Source organism: Camarhynchus parvulus, chromosome 2 (genome assembly GCF_901933205.1).
Source record: "Camarhynchus parvulus chromosome 2, STF_HiC, whole genome shotgun sequence".
Taxonomy (NCBI): domain Eukaryota; kingdom Metazoa; phylum Chordata; class Aves; order Passeriformes; family Thraupidae; genus Camarhynchus; species Camarhynchus parvulus.
Genome location: NC_044572.1, coordinates 18,211,791 through 18,236,322, shown reverse-complemented (window position 1 = coordinate 18,236,322; position 24,532 = coordinate 18,211,791). Strand labels below are relative to the sequence as shown.

Here is a 24,532-nt window from a genome sequence, read left to right as displayed (position 1 = left end):
GTCCAACCTCCCTGCTCATGCAGGGTCATCCCAGAGCACATTGCACAGGATTGCGTCCAGATGGTTCTTGGGTATTTCCAGTGAGGGAGACTGCACACCCTCTCTGGGCAACCTGTTCCAGTGCACAGTCACCACACAGTAAAGAATTTCTTCCTCAATCACTCACATGCTCAGGCCTCTGATTCTTAAAGATACATTGATTTCAGTGACTATTTTTACTGCATTTTAAGCACAAAAGTGCTTTTAATAGGAGAATGCCTATTGAATATTGCATACAGTAATAGCAAATCTAATGTCTAAGGAAATGGTTAGAGATTAGACTAATTTCACTGAGCTCATGTGCCGACTGTTCATTAAATCCCAGGAATTTTCATTGAGTTGGGGTTTATACAATTACTTGTAAACATGAGAAATGCTGAAAATGGAGCAATGCAATTCTGACTTTGGTATTAGATCAATGTATAAATATTATACATGTGCCTCTGATGTAGCTATTAGAAGGTTTTTTAATGAAGTAAATAAAATTATTGACATTTGTAAATATATATGTATATATATTGTAATATTTAAAATTAATTTGTATTGCTATCTTATGATCTGCTAAATTTTAAAGATAGTGCATTGTTTTCGAAAAACCGCATGACCCCAGTATCTAGTAGTTTCTGTATGTAACACAGATACTGTATAGGCCTGAAGTGTGAGGATAGAAACCATGCTAACCATTTACTTTAAATTCAAGGAAGCTTAAAACTTTTTAATGAGTAGAATTTTCAGAATTCCTTGAGTCTTCTTAGGAAACAAAAGGCTTTTTTAGAGGATTCCCTTGCTCAAGTGATGTTAGTCCTAAGGAGTCTATTAAGAGGGTGAAAACTGTCTTATTTGTTGGACAATTTCTTTCTGCATGAGAGAGCTCAGAAATGGAAATGAAACCTTTGTATCATTTCTAGCTGGGTGAGCAGGAATTATATTTTAGAAGTACTTCATCTAGTAAAGGATCATGGTGAGCTGGTGAACTGAGCTGACAAAGGCACAGAAAGTGTTCTTTTATTTTTTAAGCAGCAGCAAAGTGATATTGCCACAGAGTAACGAAATCCTCTTCCTTGTACACCTGCTGAGTCCATGGGCTCTGTGTACATCTGCTCAAAAAAACTTCTCATGTCTGGTTCTGAAGTCTCAGAATGCTCTTACATTTATAACAACTACATAGCTTGTTACCTTCAAAAATTTCTAGATTTTCAGGGAAGCATGAAGGTTTTCCCAAAATCCTCATATGTGGTGAAATCATGGTTGTATTTATTTGGAAGTCAATTATTCTTTCTAATTTTTCAGCACTTACTCTAATTGTTATTAAAAGAATTGGACTTTTCCAAGGAAACAGCAACTCATTAATATTTCTAATTCAGTGTAGATATCAAACAAGATTTATTTATATTTAATGAAATATGGGACTCTACTGCAGCACACAGGAAGACTCAGTATAAATCAAATTTTTCTTTCCTTTTTTTTTTTTGTTTTGTTTTTAGTTTGATCCTTTATTGATTGAAAGCAAAACACCAGCAACAGTTGTGCTAATGCTTAGTTCTCCTGAAAATGAAGTTTTGGCCAAAGCATGCGATGCTCTATATAAATTTGCATCAAAAGGTTAGTATTTTTGCAATAAGCTTTGTTCTGCACTGCTTAGATTTTGATAGTCGTTCACAATTGTTTCATTTCCTAGCATTGAAATCTTACTTTCTCCTCAAAGGCATCTGTTGAAGTTTGGGGGGGGGTTTGAAATATCTATCCAACCTGTAGTTGCAGTAATAAAGAAGTCTTGTAGTTTGCATGAAGGAGACTTTTATAATTTTGTTGGAGAATTTTATATTTACTGTTTAATAGAGCTCATTTTAAATATAAGATAGATACAGGGTTTTTATAAGCAACAGATCTGCAGTTTAGAAGGAATTCTTTTTTTTATGTTGGAGTTTGAAATGCCTGTACCAGTGTAGTAATTTTAATCTTCAGTTTTCAATGACAAGAACCTCTTGGCCTTTTTCTGTTATTTTGACACAAAGTTGTCGTGTCGCTGTTTCTGTGCAGGTGATTCATTGGAGGCTGCTCAGCCTCCTTTATCAAGCATATTTCTGTAGGAGTTGGGAATCTAACAAGTCTCCAAGATTTCAAATCTTCCAAAGGTCCCTGTATAATCTATAGCTAAGCATCATGTTCAAGGTGCTCAGGAGACAAACAGCTATATAACAAAGGCTAAAATTTATGTAGCACGTAATTTTCTATGTTGTCTCCTACTTATTCCATGTTATTCGATGTTAGCCATTCACATTGGTATACACTGGTGGTATTCTTGCTCTGATAAATCTGGTTTAATTTTAATTTCCATTTCATTTGTGTTTTCTTTAAAAATTATGCATTTATATGCTGATTATTATACTGATGTAAATTACCAACACTGATGAAGTTGTGAGAAGTCTTTGACAGCTGGCTAGGGGTCACTGAGTTCTGAAAGATATTTAGGTTCTGCTTTATATGGCAAGCTTGGTTGAGGGCATGGGATCAAATTCTGAATATGTGAAGAGAGAATGTGGACTGTTGGGAGACAACTATGAACCATAAACTCTTACTGGCTCCTTCCCTCCTGTCCACAGCAAAATATGTCACACTGCAGAAGGACAGATGTGTTATGTCTTTTATGTTTAAAAGAATCATCCTTTAAATTATTAATGTAGATATTCCCATAATCTTCCAGAAGACTAGACTGTAACTTTGTGGTGTGGCACAAGAGAAGGGGTTGTTTTCAGTTAATTAATCGCAGTTAATCTATTTTTTTGGAGTGTTGCTAATGAATAAAGTTCCATAATAAGGAATACCTTCTCAATTTTAAGCATGTCTTGGCCTGAGAATGAGCACAGATCTCCAGTTTCCTCTCACATTTCTTGCTTGCAGCCAGGAAGGACAGACATGGTTCATTAGAAAATGAATGATAAAACTGTTGTGGGAACTGAGAACAGGAGTAGGATTGGGATTTTGTTTCTTGGGGTTTGTGTGTGTTTTGTGTGAGTAGGAACAGAAGGCTGTAATCACACTAGACTCCTCTGTTATTGCATGTCCAGCACCTATTCAGCTATAAAGCACTTCATTCTCAGGTGGTAGAAATCTCAGGTAGGAATTAATGATAAAAATCCTGGTAGTTGCTTCCCTTGAGGGATAGCAAAGAGTCACAGAATCAGTGAACTGTTATGTTGTGGAAAATGCAATTGGGAGGCAAGAGAGGAGGAAAATAAAATGCATATTCGCCTGAATTTTATCAGGTGTACAGTATTCACCTGATACTGTTCACCTGTACTGTGCTAAGTAGGAAGTTTTCCTTTTTATTTCCACTTCCATTTGTCTCCAACAAATGAGTGGAGTGTCCAATAGACAGAAGCATCCTTTGCTTGAAAAATGTGAATTAATCTGAGATACTATTAATCCTTGAAACTATTTGAGACATATTTATTAGGGGTGTAAATCAGATGATCTTCAAAGGAGCTGTCAGGCCTTTGGTTCTGCTGTTCAATAAAAGATTGGTAGTGGTTTTACCTTGATTCATTAGAGCTGTGAAGTTGCTGGCCTTTTTCTTGGGCTTTTAACCCAGTTCCTTTTCAGGTGATGAAAACAAAGTGACACTTCTTGGTCTTGGAGCATTGGAACATCTCTATAAGCTCCTCTCACATGAAGATCCACTTGTACGCAGAAATGCCGTCATGGTATTTGGCATCATGGCTTCTAATAGTAAGAGTCTCAAGGTTTTACTATTTTTCAGTGTGTGGTCATCAAACAAGAGGTTGATCTTGTGAAAAAAATCCTGTATTAATGGCTCAGAGTAAAGTGATGTAAGGTTGAGTTTAAGTGGCTGTTATTTTATAGTGCTTTATAGACCTGTATCTGATTAATGTAATTAAACAGGTCTTAGTTTGGTAAATGTCTTACCCAGTTGTCTTCCATGAGGATATCCCAACCACACTAAGTCTTTTCATCATCTGCTACCTGCTTGTCATGCTACACTGGACCTTGCCCTCTTAGATTACTTTTAATTCAGCATTAGCATATTGTCAGTGGTGCTGCACAAACATGGATTTGAATGAACAAATATTTCCCATTTATATTCACATCTTAATTGGTTTTTATTTAAAAGTAAATTAAACTCATACCTTTTTTTTTCTCACATTTCAACATGTTGAATATGTTGATAATAACAACACAGCCCTGTAGGACCACATGAAGTCTGTCCCAAAAAATATTACTTGATTTTTCTATCCAAGGGTTGAGGTTTTGCTACTTTGCCATTGACAACATTAGAAATGCAATCTGAAGGACTTTACTGTGATTTTAGTAAGACCTGTGTAGTTCATGTTTTCCATTTGCTGTGTGGGCTGGCATCAGCATAAAATTGTAAAGTGATGGCTTGAAAACTAAAATAACAGAAGGATTGCTTTTAATTTGATAATTTTAACCACAAATAATTTTAACTATCAGGGTATGACTTCTTTGGCAGCTAAAATCATGCAATATTTAATCAGTACTTGCTAAATCAGAGTATTTTGAATAAAGTTTATATGAAATATAGAGGAACTTCATGTGTATCAAATGTCATAGAATGTCATCTGCAACTTGAAAGTCTCTGCTTTTTTTTCTAGGCCCATTATGATCTTGGTCTAACTTGTGTGTCTTTCCCAGTCAGGTCTTTTTGTCACTCAGGGAATAACCATAAGTACATTTTGCTTGGAGCAGATTCTCTTTCTTTACTCAGCCAACCCTGCCAAACAAACGACTTGATATTTGTATTTTCTTCATTGTAGATGATGTGAGGAAGTTACTGAGGGAACTGGATGTCACAAATCCACTTATATCACAGCTGGCTCCAGAAGGTACGTTATAGTATTCATTCCTTGTGCAAAAGTACAGTCAGAAATAATTTATGATTGCCATTTTATCAGACAATTTAATAAAATCTACCTTGTAACATGATATTTCTTAGTACATGTTTAATAGGTAAGTGCTTTTATAGGAGTAGCTCTGTAGCTCACTGAGTAGTGTTTTGTGTTGTACAGATGGAGCAGCATGTTTATGGACATATTTGGTATGGTTAACAGCTATTGTTTATTGACTTCAAATAATGCTTTAAATTAAAATTAATTCACTACTGAATTAGTGAAAATATTCTGTGCTGAATAAAACTTAATCAAAATGTTTATTTTTTTTCCCTACAGAAGATGTAGTTATCCATGAGTTTGCTACTCTTTGTCTAGCATATATGGCTGTTGAATATACTACTAAAGTAAAAATATTTGAGCAAGGTGGGTTAGAACCACTGATCAGACTGCTAGGTAGCCCTGATCCTGATGTTACGAAGAATTCACTTGAGTGTATCTACCTTTTGGTACAGGTAAAGTTTGCTCTTATTTGTTGTGTTAAACTTCAGAGGCAGGTAAGCATTTGCATCCCTACCCCTGACATTCTCTGTGGGGTTAGTAATTTTAAAATATTTGCTTCCTTTACTCCACAGTGTTCATGAATGTTTTTGAAACCTTGAGTCCTTGCACCTGAGTCCCTAAATGTTAAATTAGTTATGAATATAGCTGTTTTTAATTCTGTTAAACTTAATGCAGTTATTTGTGCTGTACTGCAGTAAAAGTAAAACCAGTAGGAGGTTCAGATTTTTAAAACTAAATAATAATTTGCCTTCTGTCTTAGTTGAAAAATGTTAATCTTAGAAATGAGAGTTGTAATCTGTCTATCCAAAAGGCTGGAATTACCCTGTAAATTAAAGTACTACCAATTGCATTGTTTCTTGTTTTGACCAGCAAGTCCATAGCACAATTTGGAACCTCTTTTTAATGATAGGTGAATGCTGTCAACAGCTACTTTCCATACTGGGAGGAATAGATTTGTTATTGGCTACTTCCACTAATGTCATCCATATGCTGCTTAGCAAAAGAATGGTGCATTTGTGTGGCAGTTCTTTCCCATGGCTTAAGCGAATCAATTCAGTAATGAATTCAGTTTATAACTCTATCTCTTTTGGGGCATCAGAGCATGTCTATTCAGAATCACATTTTACTCTTTCTCCTTTTTTACTATCTCGCTGTCTTTGTTGCAGGGTATATCTGGATAACTGCACCTGGTGCTTGCTTATATTGATAAGGATAATTGCATGCTGCACATGTGCAATAAGCTATTTAAAAGCAAATTGTAATTTATTTATTTATTTTCCTTTTTAATATAATCAACTACTGTCTTTTTATTAAGCTGCACATTCACTGTTTAAAGTTGAAATTTTAAATTGTCATTTTATAATTACTAAAACAAAAGAAGATATAACCAGGCAACCACAGCAGAGTGCAAAAAACTGTTTTCCTCCCACTGAGGTAAATAAAAATGGTGAAACTAAATTTAAAAACTTTCTCAAAGAAACATTTATGTTGAGGCAAACATGGTAAAATCAAGAGTGAATAGGCTTTTTTATACAGGACTAGATTTTGTGGTGAGTACATCAGTCATGCAGAAAACCCCTAGAATTTCAGGTTTTTGGGGCTTGATTATATTCAGTTTGATTCTTAGCTTAAAAGAAAGAAGTCTGCAGAACTGGAAGCTCTGCAGTATTGACTCATTATTTAATGTCTGAATTCAGATTTTTGGTGTTCTTTCTGCAAAGTGAGAAATTGATGTACTGTTATATTCTCTATCACTAACATTCTTTGTTGGTATATTTTACTGCAGGATTTTCAAAACCGTGCTGCAGTTCGGGAACTGAATGTAATTCCACCCTTGCTGGGACTACTGGAATCTGAATATCCAGTCATTCAGTCATTGGCCCTTCAAACCTTAGAAGTAATTAGCAAAGACAGAGAAACCAGGATCTTACTGGAAGAATATAAGGCATTAGATTGCCTTCTGAATATACTGGAAAACAATGTACGGTTTACTTGCCTTAAGATTTTTTTTGTTCTTGGTGCTGATGTTTGTATGCTGATGTTGACTAATGAGAAATAATACTTATTTTATGGAAGAGAGATATAAGAACAAAGAGTTACTTACTTGGAGGGAACTTTGATAGAAATAAGATAAGCTAGGATATCTAGCTTACTAAGAAAAGAAGCAAAGACATTTCCCAAAGTCTTTATTATTCAATTTTTGAATTGAGTTTACTTTATATAATGGCTTTAGACACAATTTCCTATCGTGTATGTTTTTATGAGATTCAGTTTAGTGCTTCTGGAGTTCAGGTGCCACAATGGGAAATACAATGCATAGAGATATTAGTGAGGTTTTTAAAGTTTTAAGATCACAGGCACATTCTGAGTACCTGTCTAGCCCGCTTTAATGTAAATTAAAAACTTCTGGGAGTTTTACTATTTTTAATAAATTGTGTTGAATCCTAGAGTCATCATCAAAGAAATTATATTAAAATATATGTGTACTTTGCAGTATGAATAAACTGTCCAAAAGAAAGTTGCAACAATTATCTTGCAAACTTAAAAGCCTAAGATTTTTTCATCCTGATTTCAAGGTTGTTTGGTTTGTTTTGCTTTTTAAAAATTTTTTATTAGGAACTCAGCGATCTACATGTCGAAACTCTTGCTGTGTTGGGAAATTGCCTCGAGGATGTGCATGCTCTGCAACAGATTCAGCTGACAGGAGGCATTAAAAAACTACTTTCATTTTTAGAAGTCTCTACTGTTCCTGATATTCAGAAGAATGCAGCAAAGGCAATTACCAATGCAGCTTATGACTGTACGTGACTTTTCAACAATCCATGGACGTGAAATTGTTTATGAAGTAAATTTTTATCCAGAATGAGGCCATCTTCTCTGGTTGAGGGTAGTACTTGTGTTGAGGAAAGCACTGGCAAGAATTAATTACAGTGATGAGTCTTGCCAACCAGAGCAGCAATCAAATGCTAGGAGATTATATATATATATATATTTGAAAATGTTATTATTTTGCCTCAATTTATTTTCATATTTTCAATTTATTTTTATTATTTTATTTTAATATGTTCTTGTAAAATGCTATCCTCAAAGGAAAATGGAGCTCTGAAAATATGATCCTTGTCTTTTGTTTAGTGATGCCAGCTGACTACCATCTTAAGCCACCTTTGCTGGCACTGTTTCTGCCTCTATCTGTTAAGACTTCATTGCAAGCTGACTTCCTTTTGCATTCAACTGCTCTTCTAAATGTCAGGCAATTTCAAATACAAATTCCTTTAACAGACGCATGAAAGGAAACCTTTCAAATGGCTTGCAGATTAATATTCCCAGGGGAGTTAAATAGTTTCATTGTAATCTTTTTATAATTATTCATCCTATAGTTCTTTTTTATATACTTTTCTTTAATTCACTGAGGAATTCTGAATTAGGCAGAACATGCTCATCATTTATGCCCACAAGGATGCTCTTTTAATCAAACTACATTTGAAATTCCTTCCATACATTGGCTACTGAGTTGCAACATGTGCCAAGTAGTGTTGTATAACAAATTGCAATGTAACTAATAACATACTTCTGACTATAGATTTTACTTCTGTCAAGGGATTTTTGTGACAATAGAATTTAAATATTTCATTCATAAATCTGGCACCTTGTGGTTGAATCATGGTTTTATGTGTATTTTAAAAATAGGTTATTTAATTTAACACATGGATAAAATAATCTCTGCTTTCTGCCATATTTCAGACCTCCTTTCATCTCTCCCCATGCTATCTTTCTGATTCTCTTCTCACCTTGCTTAGTTTGATATCCTGAATATTTGTAATTACTTGGATTGAAAATGATACACAGAAAGAATGTCCGAGTATTCTGTGGGTTTTTCTTTGCTTTTGTCATTATCTGTTAGAAGCTTGGCAAGTCACTGAAAATTGTTTTCATTAATGTTCAGGTATCAAAGAGAGGAAGGGACCTTCTTATGTCAGTATTTTCTTTGTGTATTTTCCTGTGTTGTTATTTTATTACGCTACTTAGGACTGTCAGTATCATTTTTATAGTCCTGTGACAGGCTTGTAAGTTGTATGCTAAGCAGATTTATATTTGCTTCCACTGCTTTCTACTGCATCTTCCTCCTTTATCATATTTATTTTCAAATAAGCATAGCCTTCTTTTCCTCTTTCACACTTTTTTTTCAGTTTTTGTGGCCTAATATTTTAGCAGCTGTTAGTAGAAGCATGTCTGAGCACATTTTTAAAGCACGGTTGCAAGAACCACAGATAATATATTACAGTACTGCCTGTGATCTTATATCATGGGATGTTACCGTCAGTGAAGATGCATCTTCTTGTCATGCTTCTTTACAAATGGAGTCAATGAGGTTTCATTATAAAGGTTTGCTCTCTTCTTCAGCCTGTGACAGTTAGTATGGATGCAGCAAGCTGGGAAAATACATCAAAAGGAGATTTAAAATATTTGCTTTCAAGCTGTGGAATTTTGGTGACACCCAGTTAGACAACAGGAAACTTCTTGTCCTTGTGCAGTGGAAAACACAGTCCAGTAAACTTGCTGCTCAATGTAGTCCCCAAAAGCACTGAAAATTTTTCACTACCTGGAGATACTGGTCTAAAGTCAGCCTTGCAGTGAAAAGAAAAGGCCATTATAAGAAACAGCCCAAGTGCAAAAAGAAAACAGAAATATTTTCAGTTCTTGTTTTTTGGTTGGATTGTGGTTGTAAGCATACTAAACAGCCTATCCAAAGTGCAACACTAACATACTATACTAGTACTTGCCTTGATATGAATCCAGTATAAGACAATGCAGCTCTTAGTTCTGTAGTGACTTTTTCATTAAATTTGCAATAGCTATACCCACATTCTTCAGGTTTGATAATCATGGTTCCAATTTACCAACATTTCCTGTATACTTGGGTAAAAAAATACTGCTTTTCATTGGAATGAAAAACCTACTTCTGCCATGACAGAACATGTATCTAGCTGTTTTTTTTTTAATCCTGGCAGCTGAGTATACAGCAGTATCTGGTTTTGAAATTATTATTGTTGACAGATGGAATTTGGTTTAGGATTGGGTTTTTTTTTCCTGATAGATGTGATCATAGCAAGCAGTTTTGTTTTATGTCCCTTTCAACCCTTTGGAAAGGGACTCTTGTAACTTGGTGTTGTTGTTATAAGATATATATATCCCTTAAGAGTTATTCTCAGTATCAGAATAAATTACATGGTATAAACATGATATTTAGCTTTAAATAGCATCTTTAGGATGCTTGTCTGTTTAAGTACATTAAAATGGATCATATTTCTATACATAATCATTATGCCTTTGTCTCTGAATTTTTTTTTTGTTCTCTAACATAATTTTGAATTTATTATATTAATTTATTGATTATTTTGTTTTGTTTGCTCAGAATTACACTGGTGAATTGTACTGTAATTCTTGCCTTGCCCACCAAATAATGCAGTCATTTCAGAATGCTAAATTGTAATCTCATGCTATAAATTATTGAATATCTGTGAGTGGATTATCTGGACTGTTGATTAAAGAGAGCCTGATTTTCTCCTGACAATGCCAGACACCAGCAACAACAAAATGCTGTGGAGTGTATATGGAGAAAGTGATGATCACTCTATGCTCTGCCAAAATTCTAGTTTGAAGCTCTCCACATTCTTTTTGTGTATCTCAGTGCATCTCATGCTCAAAGGGAAGCACACTAAACATGCTCTGTGGCCTGAATAACAAAGGCAATTCATAATACAGATCTTTGTTTATCTGAGTTAACTCAAGATCAGTGGGAGGTCATGAAATTATTTAGCATTAACTTTTTTCATTTGAAATTGGTATAAATAATTACATAAGGTGATGACAGTGACCTGAAAAGTAATCAGTAGAACTCAGATCATGATTTTGGGGTAAGAGGGAGAAATAGGAAAATATATTGAATAATAAAGGTTGTCTCACCACAAGGTCAATGCATTAAAATCTAGAAAGAGTGGTAGATACTCCAAACTCTTTTAGTCATGCATGCTTTATTTTCCTTCATGTTAAATCAATGTATTCAAATCACTTGGGGTCAAGAAATTAATCACTGTAAAATTGGTGTTGGCACTGACATACGAGTACTTCAGTTGTGCAGTCTTTCTAGTCTGTAGTAAAGGACACAAAGGAAACAACTCATACACAGAGAGAGGATCAGCAAAAAATGTTCATCCCATAGGTAGAATTGGCACTTGGATATTGAAATATTAATAATTTTCATTGATCTAACTACCTAAATATATATCCATACTCTATATCATATGTTCAATTTCATGATAACTTTATTATGATAAAATTATTTTTCTGTTTAAAGTATTTTAAACAGAATAAATATATGCTTACCCATAATCATGGCTACTTTTAAAAGCAAGAATAATTTTAAAGAAAATCTGTAAACAAACAAGTAACTTGCTGTACAATAAACAAATTACTGAGGCATGAAGAACCTCTAGAGGTCATTATTAGGGATTATGGACTGCCATGGCAAGCAACAGGCCAATGACACACCTGACAACTTGTTAAAACAATCTCTCATCCCAGCTGAGGCCTTCTCTTGAGAGCTGGCTGATATGCATCAAGGTTGTGGCCAAAGTTCTGCCGACACTTAAAATCCTCTGTGCTTTATTTTTTACATCTTTGTTTTGAGATTTCATTTGTGTATCTGAGGGTTCTAAAAGAGTTTAAAACTGAGCTGAAGAGGAGAAATCATCTGCACCTGTCTCATCTCCATGCTTTGAGTCATTTCTGCTCTAATTACATTTTTGATCAAACTTGCTTTTCATTGACTTTGCAGACTTGTGTTTGTTTACTTTTATTCACTACGGATTCAGATTTATCTAAAATAATACTTTAAATATTTTTTTCTCTTTAATTTTTTTTTATTTGGGGGACAGCAATCCAAACGGAGTGATCCCTCATAATGGTAGCATGCAGTGGTAAAATTTCTAAATATTTTGAAGTCCCACTGACTTCTCAGTTCCTGAAATTCTTTGATACATTCCAAATTCTACTGTGTAGATATAACTTCCAGGATGTAATTAGTCTGGTTTAAGGTATGCATATGGTTAAATGTTTATTGTCTCTCCTTGTAGAGTTTCTGTGCTCTCCAGTGCCTTTCTCCATGAGAAAGTTTCTTTTAGGGATCTTTCTAAGAAACACCTGCATTTCTGATCTCATCAGTTTTGAGATGAGGGAGTTTATCAGTTTATTGGTATCTACATACAGATGTCTGTAGATACTTCATGGGTGCTGCATGTTGTTACTTGTGCAGAGGAAGGAGCATCTCTGTCCTTCCACAGCTGCTGGTCAGAGAAGTGTAGGTCGGCAGTGAACACTGTGCTAAACTACAAAATTCAAATTCTCTGCAAAGTGGGCAGAAAATTTTCTTTGTAATGCTCCTTGCCTATTTTTGGCTATTTTAATACATTGAGTGGTATTTCACCAAGTTCAATTGTACATTAAGGAGAGCCTGATTCAGTTTTATGCATTTGGACTTTGTTAGCATAAACTGAAATTCTGCACAATTCTGATAAGTATGATCTGTTGCACTGGAAAAGCTGTTTCCATCAAGCCTGTATGCACTCTGTGGTTTTAAAGTCTTGCAGAGAACAAACTTTGCATTCTGTTGGGCTATGTATGTTTATATTGTGTTTAATAGTCATTATTTGGGCTTGGTTCCGAGTTCAATGAAGCCTAGTCCAGGAGCTGGATTTTGGATGATCCTTGTGTGTCCCTTCCAACTCAGGATGTTCTGTGATGGGATTTGGCTCAGGTCCTTTGTGAATATTTTTAGTGGCTGGTGCCTCTGTAGCCAAAATGTTTCCAGCAACTAAATGAAATCAAATTAATGTCTTTTCACTGATTTGGAAAACAAATGCAGATTAATGCTATTGTTCTTTCTCATTTAAAGCTGAAATACGAAAAATCTTACATTGGGAAGAGGTTGAGAAATTTCTCCTAAGCCTTTTGGAAACTAACAATGATGAAGTTAAAGTTGCTGCTTCCCAAGCCATTTCTGCCATGTGTGAGAATATAGACAGTAAATGTGTCCTTGGACTCCAGGGTAAGTATGGTGGGAAAGGATGAAATATGAATTTGTGGTTTTTCTGTTTATAAGGAGAATATTACAATTTTGTAGATTGCCACGGCTTATTTAAATGTTCATATATATAATTATTTCTTTCAAAGGGATTCCTCAGCTAGTAAAGTTGCTAAGCAGTGATAATGAAGAGCTAAAAGAAGCTGTAGTGACAGCATTAACTAATTTGACAACAGCCAATCTTAGAAATGCAAGGTGAGTCTGCAATAATTTAATTATTATTTTAAATACTTATCTGAAGTGTTAATATTTTGATTTTTAAAGAATGCCTCATCTTGTTCTTATGCTACAAGGCAGGTCTGTTTGAATTTGACTGTAAGGCACTTTTTGGTGCTTATGAGTCACCTGGAATAGCTAGGTTCTCATCAGTGTTATGAGAGTTGTGCTGTCTCTACTAACGTTAGCATGATCAAGGAAAGGTATGAAGCCGATGTATTGAAAGCAGAGCTGTAAATCATGTTTTGAAGAGAACATATGAGCAAAATATGCCTTGTAGTCTAAAGCATTTGATGTGGAGTTTTTTCCTAAATCCAAAATCATTGATATATTTTAAAACTTCATGGTTCATACAACATTTTTGACTGATCTAAATCCATTCTTTGAGGGAGAAAGATCTCCTAAATATTGGCATTGTTTTACGCTTCCTTTTTTAATTATTTCCAAAGTAATAGAGAATGCTTGTAGTGCATTCTCTGAAAGAAAAGTGTACATTCAGAATCCAAAATTACTAACAAAGGTAACAATGGTTAGCTCACTATATGTTCCAAAACAATTATATAATCTAAATTCTGCTGCCAGCTCTGCAGCCTTCTTTTATCCCAACTCTATTTATTAGAAGTCCTGTTCAGAGAAGAGTAACAGAGCCGTGTGTTGTATATGAGCAATTGCATGTAATTTAAAAACCAAAAAAAAAAAAAAAAATCCTTCAAAGTTTCTTGGAATATACTTAAAGAAGTTATAATAGAGTCACAGGCATTCTTTGAAGTGAAAAAGTAAAGTAACTCACAAAACAAATTGTTTCAATTTATTGATTCAGCTCTAATAGTCACTCATACTCACTTAATGTTACCAGATGGAGCAATAATTTGACACAAGAGAATAATACTCTGTTCTCAGATTCACATAGTACATTTTTTTTGTCTGATACTCTGCTCTCCTCATGTGCTGGACTCTTCAGTTGGTGTCAGTGGGAGTCACACACACATAAAACGAGCACAGTGTTGGAGTCCAGAGGTCAAACTTTCAGCTCTGCTGCAGCTGGTTTTCGTAGTGCAGCCCTTTGAGATTTCACATTGTGAAAAGGGGATCTCTGGAGAGTTTTGAGTTGGTATAGCAGCTTATGCCAACTCATTCCATTTCTTTTGCTAAGGAGATAGTCAGGACATTGTTTAGCTCAACTGCTTGAACAATTCTCTGAGACCTCAGGCAGGGAAATAGCTGTCTCTGTTCCTCTGCATTATAATGAAGTCCGTAATTTTTTCTTGCTGGGCAAAGTCAGGAAATTGTAAAGGTGGCTTACATATACTTCTCTCTCCTTGCAATCCAGCTTCAAGTACAATATGGAAGCACCAGATAATCTAATCAGAGGTCTTCTGTGAAAATCAGGAAGCAATAATTTACATTAAATATGTATATTGGATGAATTCCATGTGACTATATAATTACTTCAAGGCTTCATTTCTAAATCAAAACCATTAATAAGTCACAGAAGGGTCTGAGTGTGACTAGGACCTATAAATGAATATATAGTGTTGAACCCTTAGCTGATACAAATTGGTATAGTTCCAGCTCACTGACTGACTATCAGGCCCATATTTATTTTACATTCACATAATAGGAAAAAAAACAGTTTGGAGAAAATTCATTCCATATTGAGTTACCATAATCATATTTCATATTAGAATGTTTCATTTATATGTCCTGTAGACCACTGAAAATAAGTGTATAAATAATGAAGATGCTGATGCACTTTTATAATAATGTGACTTCACTGTGTGATTATGTTGACAATATTCTGATCTCAAATGAAACTGATGAGACTAGTGCCCTTTTATCAGTTATGTATTAGATTCTTGTTATAAACCCTTCAAGAATATAAAATCAGGAAGGTAGTAGCAGCAGGTGGACCTTATGTAGCAAGAACAAAATGCGTCCAGTGATGGGGAAGACTGTTTGCTGTAAATGCTTTCACTTTTCACGGGCCAGTCAAATATTCAACCTTGTTGAACTCATATGCATGCATTCTGCTGTATTTCAATTCATAAGCATTTTTCTATATTATGTTGATTGAAGGATGTGTACCTTGCCCTTTTATTTGGTACAGTATATGTTTGAGGATATAAAATGAATACAAGACGTTTCTATTTTTGCTGGAGATTTGTTGTTCTTATTAGATGTATCAAAAGGTGCTGCCAGCTTTTCATATAATACAGAAAAAAGTGCAATTTAAAGCAATCGTGTAATTAAAACTCCCACCACAGGTAGCTCATAATGATAAAGTCTTTCATTGATTAATAGCACAAGAACAGCATAGGCAATGGGCAATACTACCCCCCACTAATGTATATTAACCTTGACCTTTAGGTGCTTCCCTACAGCAATGAAAGGCTGGTTCTATACCCCTACCCAATCAATCCTTTGTTCCTCCACTGAGACAGCTAATAACAGTGTCAAATACGGTGGAGGTTTGGTAATTAGAGCACCTGTTCACAATGAACGGGACAGAGACCAGCTTGTCATTTGACACAAGTCCTCAAGCACCCATGATTTGGCAAAAATAAATAAATTAATGAATTACTCTCCTTCCTGGTGTATTTTAACAAAAAGTCTAGAGTAGAAGAGGACATGAGTCCCATACAAGTGGTTTGGGTTTTCAGGTTTATTGGAGAACATGGATTTTCAATAGGATCTCTGTCAGAAAACATAGCAGCTAACATAAATAACTTCCAAAATATTTCAGCATTTAAGTTTTTGCTGCAGAGCTGATGTTGTGTCCCACTTCAATAGCACATAGGAGAAAATATGGTGGTCAAATGCCTCCTTAGTTTACAGACTGACATCCTCAGAATATGCTTTTTATCAGAATTTTACCATAAGGACAGAGTTTTAATGCTGATCAATATTGATGATAAATTCTTGTTAATAATTAGGCTCAGTAAAAATAAAATTGCAAAGTACATTGCAGTTTAAAATCTCACAGGCTTATTCTAATGTCTTATGTTACTATGTGTGCATAGCTCTGAGGTCATCCTTGATATATATGTCAGAATTTGTTTCTGTGGTCTGCTTCTGGAAAAAAGGAGAATTATGTTCAGCTGGGTATTTGCATCCATCTTTTCTATCACTTTTTTGATCCAGAGCAATAACTTGCTTTACTGAAAACAGTTATTTGGGCAGCAAAATGCCATTTAAAGAATCCTGAAGCTCTCTGGGTTTGCTGTGTCCAGGCACCGGGCAGTGTGGGTGCAGTCACTCCAGTAACGGATGTGATGCACAAATGGAACAATTGCACACGAACAAAGAAACAGCAGCGTCATCTGTTGGGCAGGAAAATAAGTGATTCTGTGCCACACATCTAATCCTGGAACAAATGGCTTACCTCTGCCTCTGCCTATTTTTTCTCATTTAAAGTATAATCAATTATTTTTGCTTTTCATGTATTGAGGATTAGATAATCATGTTAAATATAAATACGATATGAGAAGTAGCACGTAGAAATAAGCTCTCACATATACCAGTTAGTCAGACATGAATTTGACCAGCTCTTTCCTTCAGTATTGTCGTAGCACAAATGCCATTTCTAATAGCTGCCTTCATAAATCTGGCAATGTCTGAATTCTGGGCACCTAATGGATTTGCCACTAAAGGAAAACATATGCTCTGAAATTTAGAACTTCGTGCTGGACATGAAAGCTAATTTTAAGCCTCAATAATATTTGTCCTCAATTGTTTATTTTAACATCAAAATTTATAGCATTCAATTAGAATTTGGTGTGGGGGAGGATGGAAAAGGATGATTTTTCTTCATCTGCACCAAGGACTGCAGAAAGTTGTGGTACGTGACAGACTTATGACAGAATATTTCTCCTGGGATTTATAATAAGTGTCAAGTGACAAAATTCTGTTTTGTACCTGGATTCAAGATAGTAAAGTATCATCCCAAAATTTACAAAGTCAGAAAGGTTGACGTTATTAAATCTTCTAATTCTTAAATTCACAGGAATCAGAGAACCCATTTGAATTCTCAAAGGTTATATCCATATACGCAGTTCCAGGCATTAATGCAGCATCTGAATGTATGCTTTCTGAAATGTACCAAGATTGTCAAGATTTGAGAGCAGTTTGGGATAGGAGCAGAGGTTGGGAACTCATTGGTTATGGACAGTGCCCAGTGAGGAGGAAGTGAGTTGTTCCCTTGACTTTAGTGGGTGTTCTATCTATTATTCCCAACTGAAATTCATACCCTGATCTAATGACTCAAAAGACATCCTCGATCTGTTTCACCTGTAGTGAGAGTGTCTTACCGTTTTCAACTGAGATTTTCAGTACACAATAGATTTTTTTATTGTTTATAAGACGAGTATGGCTGTCAAGGAATAAATTAGAAGAACATCCAGGTTTTTTTTTACATTTCAAATATTGCTATTATTAGGGAGTAGGGATTAATACCATTAGGTAGTAATATCACTAGGTAGTAATCTTCTCTATTAGAAAATGGGAAACTTTGTAATAGCTTTTCTCTTTCAAGACTGTAAATAGAACCTAATTCACATAAATATTAAAGTGTCGATATTATGTAAGATAATACATTTGCATGAATATATGTGTTAATTTATGAGAACAGGAACACAAATATAATAGAATAAAAAGGTGGTGGTCCACTGTAGGTTTTATCTTTTTTTGTGGTTTTAGTTCTTTATGACATAAGTTCGTTTTTCTGAAGGAGGAAATCAACAATAGAATGCTGACTGTATTGTGTAGCAGTAATATGTTTTAATACTGACCCCTAGTGACAGAATTATATTTTTGAGCTAATGTGCTGCTAGGTAAAGGGATGTTTTTGGGTTGTGCTGTTACCTTTTTACGTTAGCATCCATACCTACACTCTGTAAAATACAGTTATTTCAGGCCACCTACAGGTTCTTCTTTTTCCTTTCTCTTACTCTATATACATATTGTGGGAGGAACTGTATTAAAAACAAACAAACAAACAAACAAACAAACAAAAAACCCCACCAAAACCACAAAAGACAACAAAGTCATTACCCACTACCTAAGAGCTCACAAGCTTTTCCCTGCAAGTTATATCTTGACTTCCATTGAAAACTGCAAATGTTTTATGACAAATTTCTCCCTTGGCAGAAAAGCTGAGTTAAGTGCTGTGCCTGGGATGTCACTCAGAAATGGGTTCCCATTAAGACTTGAACATCACATCAGACAACTGATACACAACCCATGGACATGGGGCTGTGCCCTGCTGGCAGTCAAAAACCTTTCATACAACCAGCTGTTGTATTTTTCTCTTAGATTGGGAAGGTGTGGCTGCATGGGAAAGTCTTTCTCTAGGCTCAGACATTGTAACTGTTTTCTTCCCAGTTGACTTTCACAAAAATAATATAAATTGTTATTCATTCTCCTGGATTTTTTTTTTTGTTGCTGTTTTTTAACTTTGGGGTTATATTCAAGACCAATATAGAACATTCATCTCTATCTAACACAGATCTCATGTCACCACATCCTAAAGTGCATGGAAACCTAAGTAGGTCCAAAATAGTTTCAGGGAGAATGCAGAACACTTCTGATCTGGGATGATGATAACTACTTAGAAATTTTACTCCTTGTAGATGGTGCAGAATGTTTTAGCCTGTTTGTACAACCCTACTTTCAAAGCCTTGCAGCATGATCACTGTTTATCTTAGCTGTGGACAGCTGGAATTTCACTTAGAGGATGTTTGTTGTCACCTGTAACTTCCCATGATGGATTTCTGTGGGATCACCTTTTCTTCCTGGATGGAGACTCCTAAGCATGGGAGAGAAAACTTTCTTTTGTGTAGTGGCACAAGTACCATGATTACTCTTGAGTGTGTATCCTTGCAATGTCATTCAGTGATATGCACTGAGATAATTTATGCTTTTTATGAATTAAAAGTGGCAAGGGTTATTCTACATAAAAGTAAATATTTCAGGCAAATGTATTGGTGCTTTTGCATACACATTTTCTTTGTAGTAGATTTCTAAATTAAATTATTTAAGTGTATATTTTCACTTACTTAAGTATAGTGTGAAGTTGTTTATTTGAAGTAAGGAAATTTTTCTGTAAGGAAATTTCAGGGTTATGACTGACCATGCAAACATAATTCTGCTCTGCTGTGAATTTAACCTGTGCACTGACTATGGCATGTTGGCCACTTGGACTGTCATCTGGTAAAAATAGGGTTTCACAAGTAACTTTAACATTTTGACGTACAACCTTAGGAATTTTATCATAACATAGTCATATTATATGTATTTTCTTAGAGATGTAATTTAAAGAGAGAAAGCTAAAAGCATAAATTTCTGCGCCCTAAATCGTCATAAGAGCTTGTGCTTGTAGCAAGGCAAAACAGACAGCTGCCATTTGAGATATGTTCACAGTTGTCCAGGAAAGAGTTATCCAGAAGTGAAAGCTGAAGTTCACAATCCAAAGTACTCTGTGTAGAGACTGACTTGGCACAGCTCTTTTGTCCTTCCTCAGCTGGTGCTTCCAAAGAAGAACCACGGGATCTTTCAGGAGCAAAAAGGGTTTCTATTGTTGAATTTTAAGCCTTTCACATAATAGTGGAAATATCAGAAATTCTTTACAAAGGTTGCAAATATTATTATAGCTGAAAGTCTCAGACATCATGAACGGATAGTTCATTACCAATGCTCCCGTAATATTTTAAATTAGGTATGCTACAGTTTTAGAACTGAGATCTGTGTAACTTTGTCAGATGAGTTCAATGATAGACATTAGAAGATCTCTGTGAATTGCTAAATGAGAGTCAGATATTACAGTTTTGGTTTTGTTACAGTTTTAACAAGATACTTGTCACAGAAAATAGGAATAGAGGCTTCAGTTCCTGAAATGAAAAATTAATATGGTTTGATGATATCATCAATATTTTTATTGGAGCAAAAAGGGCCCCCAGATTGTAGATCAGAGTCTCTTGTGCTAGATTCCCTTACTCAGAATAAACATTCTGACATTAATCTCCCTTGTCTAGTGAAGAAAACGGAAGCAATATTAGTCTTTAAATAAAATACGAGTGACTATTTACAACAGCCAATTGCTTTTGAAAATAATTAAATCACAAAGTGAAATTTTTGATAAGTGTAGAAGACATTTATTGGATGTGATTATTCTGATGGCATAACAAGGCTAATGAAGAATATGAATACATTTAAGAAATAAAAAAGGAAGCTATTTCGTGATGCTTTTTCAAACTTCTGGTTATGATATTTTCTCAGACAGAAATTGCATAAGAGAGCTGGATCAAAAATGTCTTGTGTGAAAAAGAAGTCATACGATTTAACACAGATAGAGTTGATTTTAAAAAATGTGTGTAATTAGATGCATAATTCTTATGCATAATTTACATGCAATTATGTATGAAAATGAGCTATGCACAGGCATAAATGGCTAGCTAAGCACCTCACACACAATCACAGTAATTTTGCACAGAAATTAAACATGCAGTTGCAAACACATTTGAAAAAATGAAGTCCAGTGAGGAGGAAAAATTTGAATTTTTTCTAAGCAGAAATTGTGTTAAATCCTCAGTCAGGATGTGGGGAGTAAACAGAGTAGAAGTGAATAAAAATATAATTTATTATAAACCAGTTTATGTTCAGTCTTGGTAGAAGAAACAAAACCAAACATACTTTACCATTTTTATGAAGTGTCAGTCTCACTAGTGTAAATTTAGTACAATCCTGAGTAAACAGTGGTGTCAAGCTGTACAGCTCTTCTCCTCTCTGTCCCCTCCCCCAGAGGTTGTTTAGCTTGGGGGTTTGAGGGGCAATCTCAGTGTTTTCTGGCAGCTCTTTGAATACTCTTAGTCGCTTTCTCCCTTAGGCTAGACTTTCTCTTCAAGAAAAAAAGCTAGCTGGACCATTCCTGGTGCTCTAAGTAAATAATCTGCTATTTTTCTTGCCATGGCTAGAAGGTTTGGTCACAGACCAGAGCTTTTATGCTTCTGTGATGCCAACAAAGAGGTGGTTCTTGCTGCAGAGTGCTTATAGTACTAAAAGTAAAATGAAGTATAAAAAACCCACAGGATTTTCATCAAATTTTTACTGCTGATTGTTTTCACACTCCCAATATCTGAGCTTTCCTCTTGCACTGCAGGCAACTAAAGCAACAAAATACTCACTTCAGGGACATTCATACACATCTCCAAAATGTCTGTTAAAAAAAGTTTGAATTGTGAAATTTTTGGTAATGATTTTGTTGTCAACTTTTCCTTTTTTTTTGCAGTAAAATCAGTAAAGAAAATGTTTGTTTATCCTCAGTGTCTCAGCATTTATTCTTTGAGTCTTGTGTTATCTTTCAGAGAATTTTCAAGAAAATGTCTTAACATTACATTGTATATTTAAAATGAATAAGTTAAATATTTATTATATAACCTTTAAATATTTGTGTTCCCAATGACAGCTGAAAAAATATTTTAGCTATTCTTGAATACAGTAATTTGAATCCAGTTGTAATCAGAATTTTACTGTTTCACTAAAGAGCATGCTTAGGCTCCTTAGGGTACCTGAACTGTGTATACTTTGATTAAGGTAAATGCCTAACCCTGTTAGGTTAGGCATTCTAAGGATCATAATATGTGCTTATAATTAATAACATTTCATTTATTTTAACTTTAATTAAACTCAGAAATTCCTGCACCTGTCCTGTATTTTTTTCCTTCCTGTTTGTAGTTCAAATAGGCAGCTTTCACTTTTGAGGAAAAAAAAGATGATGTGGCAGATGCACCATCCTTTTTTTTTCTTCTCTTGTTGTTATCTTCTTTCCTTTTTCCTAACCTCTTTTCTTCTTCTTTGGGAAAGTATGTACTTTGAATGTATACAAAACATGGAGGAAAAAACTTGTGAATTTATTTAATTTACTCCTTTTCCACATCAAAAAGTATAATCTTCTTTTCAGCTAAACCAAGACTCATTTCTTCCTTGAAGTAGTGTAGTGGAAGAACTGGTGATAAATTGCACAGTCTCAGTAGGATGTGTCTGAAGGAGAGTGCTCTGGAGGCAGGGAGAGTCTAGTGCTGATCTGCATTAAGCAAAGACAGAGCTGGTAAAACATTCTCTGGCTTTTGTTGGCTCATAATAAAAAAATTACACAGTGCATGTCTCTGCCCAACATAAAAGGGGAACAAGGACCTCCATGCTTAGTGTTGTGGTATTTCAGCACCTTAAACTCAGCCATGATCATTCTCTCAGCTCCCTTCTGAGGTCAGGTTCCGTGGGCCAGGGTGACAGTGCTCTTTCTGTGTTCTCCAGAGGCCTGTGGAGTAGGAGTGAGTTGAACTGTGGAGTCCCCATTTCTCCTTCTGTGTGCATCTCTGTTAGCAGGACACAGCACTGGCCTCAGATGTTCATGCCCGCTTAAAAACTTATTCTCAAAGGTATTGGTTACCTTCAACTCTTGTTACCAGTCATTGTCACTTCAAAAAAATTCTTTTTGCCTTGTGCTCTGATGTGCTACTTGATTAAGCTGTGTGCAGGAAACTGGGGTTCAAAATGAGTCTGCGCAGAAGTAGAATGAGGATAGAAATAAATATGTATGATCTTCTAAATCAGTGGTTCTCAACCTTTTTGAAGTTGAGTGGCACTTGAGAAAATTGGCTGTGCTCTGTACCTTGCTGAGGTCAGCTCTGAGCTCATGAGGAGCCGTCACCTTGCTCTTTTGTTAAGTGCCTGTGTACTTGCTGGTTTTATGGAAATTATAGTAAATCTGCTTACGATGTGAGCTACGTCATTCAGTGCTGTGTATCATTCTGTAGCCAGTCTGTTGGGGACTGTATGTTTACTAGGAGATCCTGTGGGAGAATATGTGTATTCTTGGGTGTACTGTAGGAATAGTAAGTCCTGTACTTACTGCAGAAATATTGGATATACTACACCTGTGAGATGCTGTGCTGCATTTTATGAGTAGAGAATCTGTCCCATAAATCCTGGAATTTCTGTGTATCCATTGTAAAGAAGAAACAGCTTGATTTTGGTTTTGGTTTTTTTCCTTCCTGGGTAAAGTGTGTGTGTATGCCCTGCATGATGCAGTAAATCTGATAGCTCATGGACACTGAGCTCACTGTGTGCAGCTGTGTGTGTAAGGTGGGTCTCACCCAGGCTGTGCCAGCAGGTACCTAATGCCATTGTTACACGTGCTGTTAGTGTGATGTTTTCCAGCAAGCCTGTGATACATGTGGTGTACAGCTCATTCTTACATGTGCAATCAGCATGTCCAGAATTTCTTCACATACAGCAGCCTGGATAGAGCCACAACAGTCCTGAAGCTGAAAATTTGGATAAAATTTTCATGGGCAAGATAAGACAGTATTAACTAAATAAATATAGTGACCTTACCTAAGTAAAAAACCCAAAACAACCACAGGAAAAAAAAAAAGCCACCCAACAAATAAAACATTTTCAGCTCTTCTTGATCTGGTCAAGTAGGAAAGGGGAAGGAGGACACAAAGGGAAATCCAGCTTCTTGAAGGAAGACAGAGGGGTGCAGTGTGGGACATCTGAAAACATGGGATTTACTTCTGAATAGAGACCAAAGTGCTTACATTAAAGCTACTGGTGCTCCAGGAGGGTTAATTAGGCAACACCAAACTGACCCCATATCTTAATGCTGCACCTTCAGTCCCTGGATTGCTGCTTTTCCCTTGGTTTTCTAAACAAGTAACTGTTGTCTGCCTGCCAGACATTGTTAGATCCATGCTCCAGCACTGCTTGTGAGCTGCCACTGCCTTGCACCTGAGGCAGAGATGAAAGTAACAAACCCCATTAGGCTCTGTCGTTCATCCCAGGTATGCTCAGGAGCATCTGTATCCCCCTCTCTGACACTCGCATTGAGTTCACAGTTAGACCTACATCATGTTGCCCATGTATTGGGATTATTTTAGTTATTATCATTGGTGGCACAGGTAGGCATGTATTCTACTTTCTGTCCTGTTTGCATAAAAGTGTGACTGTCAGCTTTCCTCATGGGTTTTTTTGTTTGTAATCAATGCCAACAGTCTTTGGTAGTATAGTGGTTTCTTTTATATGTGATACTTCTAATCTTGGTTTATTTTGCAACCATGAGAGTCATCCAAATATTAATCAAATTTTGGTAAGGTACTGTTACAGTACAGGATTTTCAGAAAGAGATGTCTTTTATTACTGTGTTGACAGA

At 35.5% G+C, this 24,532-nt stretch overlaps 1 protein-coding gene across 1 annotated transcript in view; it reads left to right on the top strand.

The window, feature by feature from the left end:
* ARMC3 (armadillo repeat containing 3) overlaps window positions 1-24,532 on the top strand; it is a 61,286-nt gene that overhangs the window by 17,139 nt on the left and 19,615 nt on the right. The window contains exons 4-11 of the mRNA XM_030971723.1: window positions 1,524-1,641; window positions 3,643-3,768; window positions 4,836-4,904; window positions 5,247-5,422; window positions 6,757-6,951; window positions 7,587-7,770; window positions 12,922-13,074; window positions 13,200-13,305. Coding sequence (XP_030827583.1) covers window positions 1,524-1,641; window positions 3,643-3,768; window positions 4,836-4,904; window positions 5,247-5,422; window positions 6,757-6,951; window positions 7,587-7,770; window positions 12,922-13,074; window positions 13,200-13,305 — 1,127 coding nt within the window. The remainder of the gene's footprint in view (window positions 1-1,523; window positions 1,642-3,642; window positions 3,769-4,835; window positions 4,905-5,246; window positions 5,423-6,756; window positions 6,952-7,586; window positions 7,771-12,921; window positions 13,075-13,199; window positions 13,306-24,532) is intronic.